Below are 14,766 nucleotides of genomic sequence, written 5' to 3' on the forward strand. Positions count from 1 at the left end.
AGGAGTGTTACCTCATTAATTTGATATTTTATTTTTCTGTGAATGCATGTGCTTGTTCTTTATATTATACATAATGAATTCGTTTTCTTTTGTTAAGCTGTTAGATGTCCCCTCTTCCTGTCACAACATTAATTCTTTCCCAAAAAAATCACACCTCCAGACGTATAGCAGTAAGAAAATATATGCTAGGAAACTAAATCTCTTAATCAGTTGCTACACTGATATGGAATTTAAATTACTTTTAGGTTTTAGACAAACTAAAAATCATCAATATTAACTTTTTTTAAACAAACTAATGTCACCACTAAGCAGCTTTTGAAAATATGCTGCTCTTATTCTTTTCATGTTTTTGAAGTTTGTAATGGTTAATCTATCTTCTTTTATTTGTTATATTCTAGAAGGCTTATTTCAAAGTATATTTTACATTGTTCTAATTAGAATTCTCCCCTCACTTTTTTGAGACAAACATTTGAAAGTGTTTTGAATTTAGTTTATGAAAATTAGCTGCACTTAAGCTCTAATTGAAACTCAGGTGGTGGTCTAGAGAAATTAATTAAAAATAATAGACCCATGTTCCTAAATTCTAGAGTTCTCTGTAGACATCTTTAAGGGCATATAAGTGAGGGCTATAAAGTTGCTAGCACTACAAGAGATACTAATTGATTGTGGATTTTTTATTAAAATAATACTCAATTCCACATGCTCTCTGAATGAAGTATAATTAAATTCTGTATCAATCAGTTCATAAGCCTACTTCTGAGATTTCTCTGTGTGATACCAGCATTGCACTGAAGATTCTTTTAACCTGGAAAGTTAGTTATCTTCTAACTTGGAGATTTGTTTAAATACTAAATAAGTGCAGTTGGGTGTTTCTGTACTGATTAAAATTGCTAAGGAGAAGTAAAAGAAAATGAAAACAGGCAGCTCAGTGTAGTCATTTATACACATTTTTGCAAATGTGAAGCAGGTGGATTTCGGGGAGGGGGGTTTCCGCTTGAAAACTCAGTACAGCTCAGCTGCTAGTGCTAGAAACAACAGATGAATCTGAACACATTTTTGTGTCTTCGTTGCATTTAATATAAGCTGATCTAATATGCATTTCTCAAATTTACAAGCAAAATTGCATGCAATTCCCTTCCCCCCTCCCATTTTTTTTTCAATTTTTCCAATGTAGTTTTAATAAAGCAATATAAAAGTTTATGCATGAAAGAAAAAACACATAAGAGGCTTACAAATGGAAGTAAACTTTAAAATGTATGGTTTTTCATTTTAAAGAAGAATGGTTCTTCTGATGGTATTAAGAAAAAAAAAGGTTTAGAATTTTGTTATCTCTCCTTTGGGATGGTCTTCAGATTTTATTGCAGGAAAGATAACCCTGAAACAATTTCAATTGGGTTAATTTCATTTTAAACAAAAATAACTGGGTGTAACTTGCTTGGTTTTCTAGGTTATAGTGGACAAACTAGTAATGAACATTGCCTAGTTCTGTCTTTGTTATTTCTGTTGATATGTAAATACATTATTTTAATATTTTGTTGCATTCTTCTTTTTGAAAACCATGTGTCAGGCCCAACCCAAGAATGACATAGAATAATCCAACCAAAGTTCAGTTCTTTATTTCCTTACATCCAGTAGATAGAATGTAGAATTGGTGAACATGTCAATTTCTGCCTATATAACTTTGCATAAATTAGAGAAATATTTGAGAATATAAAGGCATTCAAAACTACTTAAATTGTTAATTGTTGGCCAAAGTTCCAAACAAGGATGTTTTAATCAGAAAATAGATATTTCCAAACTGACAAGTCTCTGGATAGATTCTAAAAGAATTAATCCAAAACACAACCCTAAAGATAGCATATTCATAATAAAGTAATGGGATGCAAGTTCATAGAAAGCTACAGTAATCGTGTTGTCATAGTTGAGTGTAGAACATGGATTTAATTGCTTGTTTAAAAAAAATAAGCAAAACAAATACATTTTAAATATTTCCTAAACCCATGACCTAAAGTTGCAAGGAATACAGTATGAAGAAATCCATAATTTGAAATGACATTAATTGGTGATAGTTCAGAGCGCAAAAGTTTTCTGCCTTACAGAACAGTTCAGCTTCTTTCAAAACAGTTAATTAAAGTAGAACAGTTTTCATTGCTACTTAAGAATTTTCAATAAATTAGCACCTTTAGTACCATTTAATGATTTACTGCACCGTTATTTCTATTTTTAAATACTTGTTAAATATATAAGCTAACATTTAATAATGATGATGGTGATGTTGAAAGGCACCTTGGAGGCCATCTAGTCCAACCCCCTGCACAGGCAGGAAACCCTATACCATTTCGGACAAATGGCTGTCCAGTCTCTTCTTAAAAACTTCCAGTGTTGGAGCATTCACCGCTTCTGGAGGCAGGTTGTTCCACTGGTTAATTGTTCTAACTGTCAAGAAGTTTCTCCTTAGTTCTAGGTTGCTTCTCTCCTTGATTAGTTTCCATCCCTTGCTTCTTCTCCTGCCTTCAGGCGCTTTGGAGAATAGCCTGACTCCCTCTTCCTTGTGGCAGCCCTTGAGATATTGGAACACTGCCATCATGTCCCACCTCGTCCTTCTCTTCATTAAACTAGACAATTCCAGCAGCCGTTCCTTATATGTTTTATCCTCCAGACCTCTAATCATCTTTGTTGCTCTTCTCTGTACTCTTTCTAGAGTCTCAATATCTTTTTTACATCGTGGTGACCAAAACTGGATGCAGTATTCCAAGTGTGGCCTTACCATTCCATTTCTAATGTAATAGTGTCCATTGAATTGAGTCATAATATCTCTTGCAGAGAAAGAAAGAGTATAACTAGCTTTTACTCATTTACAAGTATTCGTAACTTCTGTGTAAAATATAATATTTTATATATTGAATAATGTATTTTCTGGCCTTGTAACACTTCTTTAACTTTGTGTCATGTTAGATTTTCAAAAGAAGCAACCAGATGATGAGTCCACTCCCAGCACAACTAACAGCCAATCGGATTTGTTCTCTGGAGAAACAAATAGTGACAACAGTAATACCTCTCTATTGACACAGACTGTTAACTCCAACCAGCAACTTTCGACAGAACTGAATGTAACTTCTTTGAGCAAAGAGGATTGTAAGTATACAGTCTGGGAGGAGGTTACACTAGGCCAGGGGTAGGCAACCTTGGCTCTTTTATGACTCGTGGACTTCAACTCCCAGAATTTTTGAGCCAGCCATGCTGGCTAAGGAATTCTGGGAGTTGAAGTCTACGAGTCATAAAAGAGCCAAGGTTGCCTACCCCTGCACTAGGCTGTTCTGGAACTTAAGGATTTTAGCACTTTAAAGTTAAGGGTAGAGAAGAGGTTGACAATGATTGTCAAGTGCTAATTGAAGTTAAAGAAAAGAATGTTTCTTTCATATTTAGATATAATTGTAGAAAAGGATTTATTTGCTTGTATATATCCATGTCAGAATACTTCCAGTTTAATCTGTGAATCTATAATTTATCTGTTAAGAGTATGCTTTAGAGACAAGTTTTCATTGTAACATTTCTGCAGATATTTTTTTTTTTTAAAAAAAAGATGGTACCACGCACCATGTATACAGTGGGGATAAATAGTTCTTGTGAAACACGCTTTTTGAAGGTCATTTTGCTCTTTCATTCTGGTAGATTGATAGTTCTTTTTAAAGGCATTGCCATTCACGTTTTATGTACTTTATGCTGTTTATATAGTTCCCCTTTAAAATGCTTCAAATATATTTTTCTTCAATACCATACAAGCAAATATCTACCCCTTTCTCTCCCTGGATGGTCTCATGGTTCAGAGCATTTGTCAAGGCACAGCAGAATGCTGAAGTGGACTCATCCCTATTTGCTATCTGATGGAAGCTATTCTGTCATTGGATATAGCCCCAAAGCATTTGTCACATGATTCCAAAGAAAACTAGTACAAAGAACAGTTATAAATAAGGGAAACCTGAATGTTGTTAAATCATTCTTCTTTGTCCTAGTTTTAATAAATATTTTGCCTTTGTATTATTATTATTAAATACAGTCTCTGCTTTTCAGATCAAGCTCAAAATAACTGTTAAACTAGCCAACACTTTAGAACAGAAATGCATTAAATAGTGGAAAGGCAATTCTGCTTAGCTTCTAGAGGGAGAATTTCACAAAGCTATTGTTGCTATCTCATCATAACCTACATATGTCCAATGTATAAAGGCTAGAACTCCCTGAACTTTGATTTGGAATCTGAGATAAAGATCTTTTAGATGGTTTTCTACTGAAAATTTAGAACAAAATTAGATTGTTTGGTCAGAGGTAATTGTAAGAATCAATAGAATATCACCAGGCTTTTGGCAGTGTACAAAAAGATAAACATAACTTGTACAGTAAAATATTACCTACCCTGAGATAGAATGAAATAAATCTCCCCTCATATCACATGAAAACATGGCAGAAAAAGAACAGCTCAGTTTCTATCGGCTTTGAAAACCTATCTGAATGTTAAAACATATATTAACTGAGTGACTTTGGACCCATTATTTGATCTTAGTCCAATCATCCCATAAGGTTTTTGTAAGGGAAAACAGAGAGAGCAATATATATATAGAGAGAGAACCTTGATTTATTAAAAAATAAAGCTCAAATATAAATCTAATGAACAATAAACAAATACCAATGCTATCATCTTTCACTGAAATCTGAACATTTTAAAAATTTCTATATGTATAGGACACCTAAAATTAAATTTTGTCTGTCTCTACACACACACACACACACACACACACACACACAGCTTAAGAGTCGCACATCTGTGCTCCTGTTACTTTGGCCTTTGCTTTCAATGTCTTCTCTTATTCCTCCTTCAGGCCCTGGTACTTCTCCAGCTCTTTACTAATGTTCCTGTCACTTAGCACCACTACATCTATTAGCACCACTGTTTTTCTGATCCTTGTCTACTACCATGATGTCTGTTTTGTTCACCAGTACCATCTTGTCTATTTGGATCTGGAAGTCCCAAGTATTTTAACCCTGCTCTTCTCCATAGCTTTCTGTGGAATCTTCCATCTGGCCTTGGGAGGATCTAGCCCATACACTGTGTAGGTGTTCCTGTACACAATGCCAGGTACTTGGTTGTGCTGTTCAGTATATGTTGCTCCTGCCTGCATCTTACACTTTGCCACTATGTATTGATTGGACTGTCTCTGAGGCCTCTCAAATCTGTACCTTCGGTACTACTGTCTACTATGCTGATCTATGGATCTCATGCCTTAGTGTTGCCTTTCAAACCACTGGTAGGATTTCCCTGTTCGAGCCACCTTAGGTATCTGTCAGTGGTACATTCCATGCAGGGTCTTGTCTTGACACTCTGCTTGATCTTTCTCCATACCTGCTGCTACCTCAGGCATTCTCAGCAGTTCATCTTTGGGTGCCATCTTACTGATGTACTACTGGATGCTCCTGGTTTCATCCAGGACAGTGTCTTTGACACTCACCAAGCTCCATTCAGCTGGTGTATAGTCTCTGGCTGCTGGACTTGGATTGGAAATCTCTGTACATTGTAAGGAGATTCCAGGTTTTTGCATCCATGTTCTTCTTTGGTCAGCTCACTATACCAGCAAGGTATCTGGTGACTGGCAGTTCATGCATGTTGACCTGTCTTATCCTTTGGTGGTAGTTGGATATTGCTGCTTTCCTTGCCTCCTCACCATGGTTCCCAAAGTACTTGTAGCTGATCTGTCTGTCTGCTATGTGATAGTTTTACCTCATCAGTCATACCTACCTTTCCTCTCTTAACTACCATCCAGCTATACATCTTCAGTCCGAATGATATCCCAATGCCCTGACTATAGATCCATGTCAGGTGGATCAGCAAGCAGATGTCTCATTGATTCTTAGCATACAATTTAATATCATCTGTACAGAGGAAGCTGATGGTACCCATTTCTTGAACTTTTACCCATATTTAGTCCTTATCATTATTTGGCTGACGGGGTCAAGCCCATGTAGAACAGCAGTGGGGACATTGCATCACCTTGATATATGCTGTATTTGATGGCCACTTGTGGAAGCTGTCTTGAGTTGACTTCCAATGTTGTCTTCCACGATCCCATTGAGTTATTGAGAACGATCCTTAGTGTTCTATTGATTTTGTATAGTACCAGGCATTCTTAGATCCATGCGTGTGGCATTGAGTTGCATGCTTTCCTATAGTCAATCCAGACTGTGCTTTAGATCTTTAGTCTTGGGTGATTGCTCTATCTATGAACAATTGGTATTGAGCCTCTGGTGTGTTTCCAGTGCCCTTCTGAGCAGTACTTATGTATTTCCCCATATGATCCTGTAGCTTGACAGCTATGATGCCTGACTTTAGGACTTTCCATGTTGTGGAATGGCAGATTATTGGCCAGAATAATCTCTTGAAGGGTAAACTGTTTATTTCAAGGCTACAGGAACCACCACCTCCTGCTAGGAGTCATTTACCACACCTTGTACTCAAGCAAGTGCTACCTCTCAGGAAGCCTTAATCAACCGGAAGGGGTATAAGTCCAGACTACAGGTGGCAGAGCTCACAGCAGTAAGGACCCTTTCGTCTTCCTCAGGATTGAGTAGCTTGAACGTTTCATAAATAACCAATCCAGAATGTGCCTTAATCACTTCCGTTGTATCTTCCCTATTTATATTTAATATAAAATACGACTCTTCTTATTTTTCAGACTCTAAAAATCTGTAGCAAACCTTGCATGAATATACAAAATAGGCAAATCTGCTTGGAGCAAATGGTAACTCAAATACCTGTGAAGAGCTGTATAAGCAATAACTAATGCTTTGAATTCTATCCAAGCATCTGCTAATAATCATTAAGGTGTCTGCAATATAGGCATTATCTTGTTGAACAGCCATTACTCTTCAGCAGTAAGCCAATGCAGTTTGCATCTGCTGTGGTTTCTGAATGGTGTTCAGAAGTAGCCTCTTGTAGAGTGTGTTACAGTAATCCAAGATTTCAACTTTATCATTATTATCATCCTGCCCACCAATGCAGTGTGAAGAATACTAGAGGCCCACCATGACAGCAGTGATTCCAGTTGTCACAGAGAAAATGCTCAAACAACCCACAAACCATCAAAACCTTGTTCCATCTCTAACTTCACCACTTCTCTCATATCAACTTTTATTCCTCTTAAATTTAAGGTCTAGGAGTCATCTGATTTTAACTCTCTCTCCATTCTTTTAGGGAATTGTTGTGCAAGTTCTTTTCTTTTTCCCTTCATCAAACCCCACTTTTTTTTTCTTCTTAGTTCTTCCTTGCTCTTCATACATTAGTCCTTACCCTTGACATTTCATGTTCCAAATAATTGTACATAATACAGACTCCTTTTAGTGTCATCCCACTTTATATCAGTCTTCACTGCTAGCTATTCATACCAGTCAAACCCCCAAATCTGTAAGCATTCTGGTGTTGGCTTCTTTTCTACACAAAACAATACAGGACTCCAAACATTACCTAATGTAATTCAGCTTCATTAAAGTAGCAACCTTGGGTAACCATGTGTTGGTAAAATCAATTTAACCCATTGACTTTTTCTTTTCACAACTCAGTATTTCTTTTGCCTCTCACGTGCATAGAGACATTTGATTAAAATAGTTCTGCCTGTATATTTCTCTGCAGATGCCCAAAGTTAATGATTGTCTACTTCCTATTCTCTATTTATTTGATAGACCAAATTGTGATTGTTATGTCAATTATATTATAAAGAAACACAAATGGGTTAACTCTGAAACTTTGGCATAGTACAAATAATAGATATGAGGCAGCACAAGCCAACAACATGTTTGAAAATATCTGTACAAAATTCTTTTTTTTTATTAAAGAGTTTTACAAAAAAAAAATTTACAATACATATCCCCAGAACCCACCCACCCCAAGCCACCCCCTTCCCCCCCCCCACTTCCCAGAGCTAAATAAATACCCATTTATCTGTACAAAATTCTTGATGGCTTTCTGCTGGAATGACTAAATAAAACCCAGGTTAGATTTATATACAGTTTCAACTATTCCTTTTTTCCTTCCTTGCCCTCCCAAACAGAAGTTTTCTTCTGTGTTCAGATTCATATAATTTATCCGAACCTATTATAAAGCAGTTGGAGCTTTTCTAATTGATAACCTCAACGTTAAAGTTTCTTTCCCATAATGAAGAATGTCCAAATTGTAAATGTATTTTAAATGTTGATTTAAGAATGTTTTCCCTGTTTATTTTGTTTTATAGAATGTTTTTCCATTGCAATATTTCTTAAAAGATTAATATTTTTCAGCACAGTACACTTCTGCATACTACTACTGAATAGAGTTGCCTGCACTTCAATAAGAATAGGAGCATGTGATCATTAACTTCATTTCTACCAAAGTTTTACTAAGTGTCTTAGTTTAAAAAGGTTTATGAACCTTTATCCTTCCAAACAAACTTGACAAGGTGATAAGTTTAATTATTCTGCAAGAGAAACATTTGTAATATTTTGCTCATGTTGCAGCATACAGTATTTTAGTCCTATTGAATAGGAATAAATTTAGTGGGTGGGTTATTCTCATTCAGTGTCTGAATATTCTTAAAGAAAAATCTGTATTTTAGAAGCAGTTGGATTTGGTAAGATATGTATGTCATTGCAATGATACAACAAAAGTATCAAGGGACTATGAAGGATTAGGTAGGAAGGCAAAAGATTTAGGAGCACATGTGGTATTTTCATCCATGCTTCCAACAGAGATGGTCAACATCCAATGAAGGACGATTTCAGAGGAAAACTTCTGGCTGAAGGGATGGTGTCATCAAGAAAACTTTGGATTGCTAGATCATAGTCTATAATGTAAACCCAATGCTACCTACATGATGGGCTTCTGTCAAGAGATGGGATCCACCTCACAAGGACTTAGAAGAATGTATTTGGAAGACATCTTGCTTGGGTCACCCAAAAGCCTTTAAACTAAATCTGGTGGGGAAAGAGGCCAATTTCTAGGGCCAAACCCAAAGGGTAAATTCCAAGACAGTGAATTTGAAAACAGAAATGGTGGAAAGGAAGGGGCACTCAGGTATAAAATAGCAGACACAGAAAGCAAACACAAGGCCAGCCATAAAGGGCTCAGATGACTACACACTAATGCTCAAACTATGGGGAACAAACGGAGAATTTGAAGTCCTGGTACATGAGGGCAAGTATGATATTGGTATGTATGATAAACCTGGTTTGATGGAACTCACAATTGGAATATAGTACCAGAAAAATATAATTTAATCAGAAGAAACTGACCCCACAAAAGAGGAGGAGGAGCAGTCGCACTGTATGTGTTTTTCCTGTGTTGGATGGAGAAAAGAGATAAAAGATGAGACGGTACGGAAACTTGAAAAAGATGAGACGGTACGGAAACTTGAAAGAACAGATGGAAGGCACGAGAAATAAAAACAATAAAGTAATATAACTTTGCTATACAAATTTTGTAGCATGCAACACTTTAAAAGAATTATGTAATTAGAATTTGAATAGAAGGACCCTAAATAGCCTTAAAAAGGGACGCGGTGGCTCAGTGGGTTAGGACGCTGAGCTTGTCGATCAGAAGGTCGGCAGTTTGGCGGGTCGAATCCCGAGTGCCGCGTAACAGAGTGAGCGCCTGTTACTTGTCCCAGCTTCTGCCCACCTAGCAGTTCGAAAGCACGTAAAAATGCAAGTAGAAAAATAGGGACCACTACGGTGGGAAGGTAACAGCGTTCCGTGCGCCTTTGGCATCTAGTCATGCCGGCCACATGACCACGGAGACGTCCTCGGACAAACGCTGGCTCTTCGGCTATGAAACGGAGATGAGCACCGGCCCCTAGAGTCGGAAACGACTAGCACGCATGTGCGGGGGAACCTTTACCTTACCTTTTAAATAGCCTTAAAAACACAAATTACTAAAAAGAAATTGCCAAAGTTTTCTACATGTGACTGTATGTACAGATTGAGAGCAGTAGCTCTAAAGATTTCCATGACAAATTTAGTTTCTCTGGTTGTTTCTTATGTGTTTGTGGTTTTTTTCAAAGTTTATGCAGAGAAATTAGAAATCTTCCAATTACACACATTCATGGATAGATGTATTTATTTATTTAATTAAATTTCTATACCGCCCTATTCCCGAAGGACTCAGATTTAGAATTTAGGTGGGTTTCCCAGTACAGATTTTTGCTTATTTTGCTTAGAACATCTTTTTAAATGCCTCCATTATTTGCTACCAGTTCCCAGAGTGGTATTTTTTTAAAAAATAGGCTATTAAATTCATGTATACTCTTTTGACATTTTGAGTTAAAAGCATGCGAGTCTTTTTAGTGCCATATTTTGAAAGCATTTTTGAAATACTGCATTTTGCATATTTCAGCTGCCATTTCTTTAGGTATCTTCTGTTGGAGCCTCAAAATTAGGTTCCTAAGGATATCTAGGAAGTATTCCTAAACAAGTATTCAGTTACCATCTGGTCTGCATCAGTGCTCTTCCTTTATCTCAACTCTGGTTATTCTGCCAGTACTTAAGAAGAACCATTTGTAAGCCACTCAGACTCACCATATGTGAGTTGGATGGCCATATAAATGTGTTTAATAAATGAATAAAATCATAGATCTGCTGTTTGGTACTACTGATGTCTAACTTTGTAAATTTCCAGTATATACTTGTTAATAAAAGCAATTCCCTAGCTGAAGAAAGCCAGCTGCCATCTAGAAGCCCTTTAAAATAATTGAGCCTTTAACTGAATGTTACTCAGCACTGAGGTACCAATATATTTGTTGTAAAGGTATGAATCATTTGGCAATACTTTTATAATGCAGTTAACCTTGAAACAAAATTGCTTTTGTTTTGCTGCACAAAAGGAGGATGGATCTTAATTTATTGATCTGTTTCATTTTCACACATCTATCTGTATATTAGGCTAAATTAGACTAAAATTTATTAGGAATTTTATTAACAGGAATATTAGTAGCATGCTGGTTATAGAGGAAAGTATTTTTCCTCCTTCACAGTTGAACCAAAAGAAAATAACTAATGGAAGAGAGAAATGCACCTTTATAAACCTGCTAGTTTCTTATGGGTTTACCTGCCCCATGTGGGGTTCAAAATATGCATAAGATGAAATGGAAGTTTTATCTCCTGCCTATTGAGCTGTCATCTAGAAAATCACACCCACACAGTGCAAAAGCAGTCTTCCAATAGAATAAGAAATCTTCACGTATGCAATTGTTTCAGACCAAGGCCCATAATTCTCTAACTGAGACATGTCAAACTCACAACTTCACATGATGTCGCGCAACGTATTGGGACGTTTTTTCATTGCCGGCAATGGGGTGGGTGCGGCTTCTGGATGATGCATCCAGCCCGTGGGCTGGCAGTTTGACACCCCTGCTCTAACACCTCACTCTCCCATTATGGAAAGCAATGAATTTTTACTTTCCTGCCAATGTATGGGACACTTGATGTGAGGAAAAATAAAGGCAAAGAATCTACCAGTCCTTTTTCTGAAATTGTCCTGCATTAAGTCCACAAGCACTATATCTTTTGCTAGCCTTGTTGCTAAGGTACAGTAAACCTTTTTAACATGCTTCTTCAAGTTCCTGAGTGAGAGGCAAGATGTAAATTTAATACAAAAAGAATCATTTCCTTTGGAGGCAATGTGATTTATATCTGCATGATTTTCTACCAGCTCATTAAAAGGATAAATGCACATTAATATGGCCATTAGGAGGAACATTACATTTTATATATGAAATATTTAATATACAGTTTCACAATAGAGTACTATTGTTGATGCTGCAATCTGTATATTTATTAAAAAGCTGCTTGAACTAGTTGGTAAACTGATTGGCTCAGCCAATCTCAGTGCATACATGGTTGTATTTTGACAATGAAGGTTCATTCATTATATTACTAAGAATTATTGGTGTAGAGAATATCCAGAGGCTCTTAACACCATAGGAAATCTTCATATTTGTCACCTATCTCTTCTTGCTTCAAATTTGACCTTTTTTTAATAAGTTTTCTGGTACAGAATCCCACATCATAATTTTCTGAATTTGAATTGATTTTGGTACAGAAATAATTTTAATTTTGTTATCTGTGCTAGGGATTCTGCTCTGTGTCATCAGAATCTAAAGCTTTTCATAAATAGTTTTTACATATGTTAGTAAAGGGCATAAAATGATTAAATGCATGTTTGAGGAATATTGTAACAAAACTTTTATTTATATATGCTTTACTTTTCATTCAGAAACCCAGAACTTTATTAGACCAGGGCTTTTCAACCTTTTCACCCATTGTACCATTTTTAGTATATGGCAACATCCAAGTACCACCACTCACCTAGCATGGTGTCAAAAAAAAGGGAAAAATGTGATGAAGTACAGATAGTCCTTGACTTATGACAGTTTGCTTAGTGACTGTTCGAAGTTACAATGGCACTGAAAAAGTGCCCCCCAAGCCACAGCCAAGCAAGACACCTGCCTGCCCTCCCAGTGGCGCTCTTCCTCCTGTCTGAGGTTTTCATTGTTGTGAGCATTTCTGTTGAGGATTGGCAGCGGGGGTGAGGTGGGGGAGGGTGTTTGGGTTTTATTCCCCCTGTTTGCTGGGTGGTTGCAGCAGGTTTTGGTCACTTCACATGACCCTGGGACACTGACCGTCATAAATATGAATCAGTTGCCAAGCATCTAAATGTAAATCACAAAACCCTGGAGATGCTGCAACATTCCAGCTGATGGGTGCTTCTTCTGGGCTCAGCAGAAGTGCCAGGATCAGCACTGAGCTCCAGTTGGAGGCTGGCGCTGATCCTGGTGCTTCCGCTGAGTCCTGACAGCCGTGCAGCTCCAGCCATCTCTTGCTCAGGCTTGTGTGGTGGTGCCACCGGTTCAGCTCATTCCCCTCCCCCACTACCACTTTTCTAGGATTGTCACGTACCACCTGCCAAGTGCCAATGTACCACAGGTGGTACGCCTGCCACTGGTTGAAAAGCCCTGTATTAATGGAATTTGGTATACGTTTGCATGGCTAATTCTGCAGAGGTAAAATCTTCAAGATTATGATGAGATGAAATCGACAAGGTAGTTAATAAAGGATGATGTGTTCCTAATTAATCTGTTGTGCCTCTAGTTGAAAATTAATTGTGTTATGCAAATGTCACGTTAATTAAGGCAGAATATGAGAATACAATAAATCTTTTACAAAAAAAAGTTTTGTTATGTTGGCAACAGTAGATTGATAGGTTAGTGCTTTTCAGCCTATTGCTCAATTTTTCAGTGATGCCTTGATGATTTACTTCTTACTGTAAAGTTAGGTTTTACAGCAGGCATTCAGAAATGCCATTTTCCCAGCAACATCCACCATCTGAATTCTGTAAATATGTCAGCATACAGATGATTGCTTTATACTTGGTATTTTCAATTATATTCCCAGCCTGATCCTGAACCATAGTTTCACCGCAGTGAGAGTCATGAAAATAGATTATATATTTGTGTTTATATCAAAATGGAATTTATAACTCCCAGCTTATTTGTTCAGTATAAGGTTGCCTGTAATTTTGAATTATTTCCATCTTCTCAAGTCTTTTTTTAATGTGGGTAATTGCTATCAGAGGCTTAATCATGTAATACAGTATGTGTTGATTAAGCCTTATACACTGTGGAACTTAAGACCGCAGTTGAGTCCGGAATTTCCATCGCTAAACAATGCAGTCATAAAGCAAGGCATCACGTGACTGCATTGCTTAATCACCAATTTTGACACTCCCAGCTGCTGCTTATCCAAGAATTGTGGGTCGTTAAGGAGAGAGAATCCCCGGTAAGAAGTTGGGGCTGCGATAATGGGAGTTGGGAAGGCCCTAGAGACCTGGTGCAGACTGCACATGAGTTGAGGGGTGCTACAGTGCTGTACAAAACCACAGCCCACCCAGCAGCACTTATGATTGCAGGAGACTGCAACTTCCCTCACCTGCCACTCAGAAATGCCACTTCAAACCCTACATTGCAGCCAGCCATACTAATACCTCTGCCCAAAGCTCCAGGTGCCTCCACAGCCCTGCATTCTGTAGGCTCTGCTACACTCAGCTGATCTTTGCTGTTTTTCTCCTGCTACCCACAAGGTAGCAGGGGGTACTACAGCAGCTGTAACTTTGGGCAAAATTTTTAAGTATATTTTCATCATAATTTTGAGCAGTCACTAAACAAACGGTCATAATTTGTGGGCTACCTGTAATTCATTTTTCTTCTCTTCTTCCTCTGTTTGGTTAGTGTGTGTGTGTGTGTGTGTGTGTTTCACTTCATGGTGGCAGCATTGACACTCCTGCCCAGCCAACCCACTTCTTCTGCAGCTGCTCGCATGCATCGCCCCCAGCCCCCATTTTGCCATCAAGGGCCTTCCAGAAAGGCCTCTGTGGCCGAGAACCGAGCTCCGGATTGACATGCGCGGCGCCCCCTGGCCTCCATTTCACCATCAGAGGACTTCAGGAAATGCCTCTGGTGACGAAATGGAGGCCGGGGGTGACGCCCGTGCACATAGCAGTGAACAGTCAGAAGTGGGCCGGCAAGGCAGGTGTTAGGGCATGGGAGGCCTGGCTGCAATGGTAAGCAGGAGCGGGGCATGTGGGGTATCTCCACCGCCCCAGCCCCACCTTAGCTTGATTTTTAGGCATGCGCCTTGCCCCCAAACTAGGTCTTATTTTGGGGTAGAGCTTATATTAGACCCACCCCCAAAAATCAA

The 14,766-nt window shown here is 38.0% G+C and overlaps 1 protein-coding gene across 5 annotated transcripts in view; it reads left to right on the plus strand.

Moving 5' to 3' along the window:
* ZFAND3 (zinc finger AN1-type containing 3) overlaps window positions 1-14,766 on the plus strand; it is a 121,666-nt gene that overhangs the window by 69,164 nt on the left and 37,736 nt on the right. For all 5 annotated transcript variants that reach the window (XM_081314679.1, XM_081314680.1, XM_081314681.1 and 2 more), the window contains one exon: window positions 2,956-3,135. In XM_081314679.1, the coding sequence (XP_081170805.1) occupies window positions 2,956-3,135 (180 nt within the window). The remainder of the gene's footprint in view (window positions 1-2,955; window positions 3,136-14,766) is intronic.

This window comes from Vipera berus, assembly GCF_964194415.1.
Source record: "Vipera berus genome assembly, chromosome: 1".
NCBI lineage: Eukaryota > Metazoa > Chordata > Lepidosauria > Squamata > Viperidae > Vipera > Vipera berus.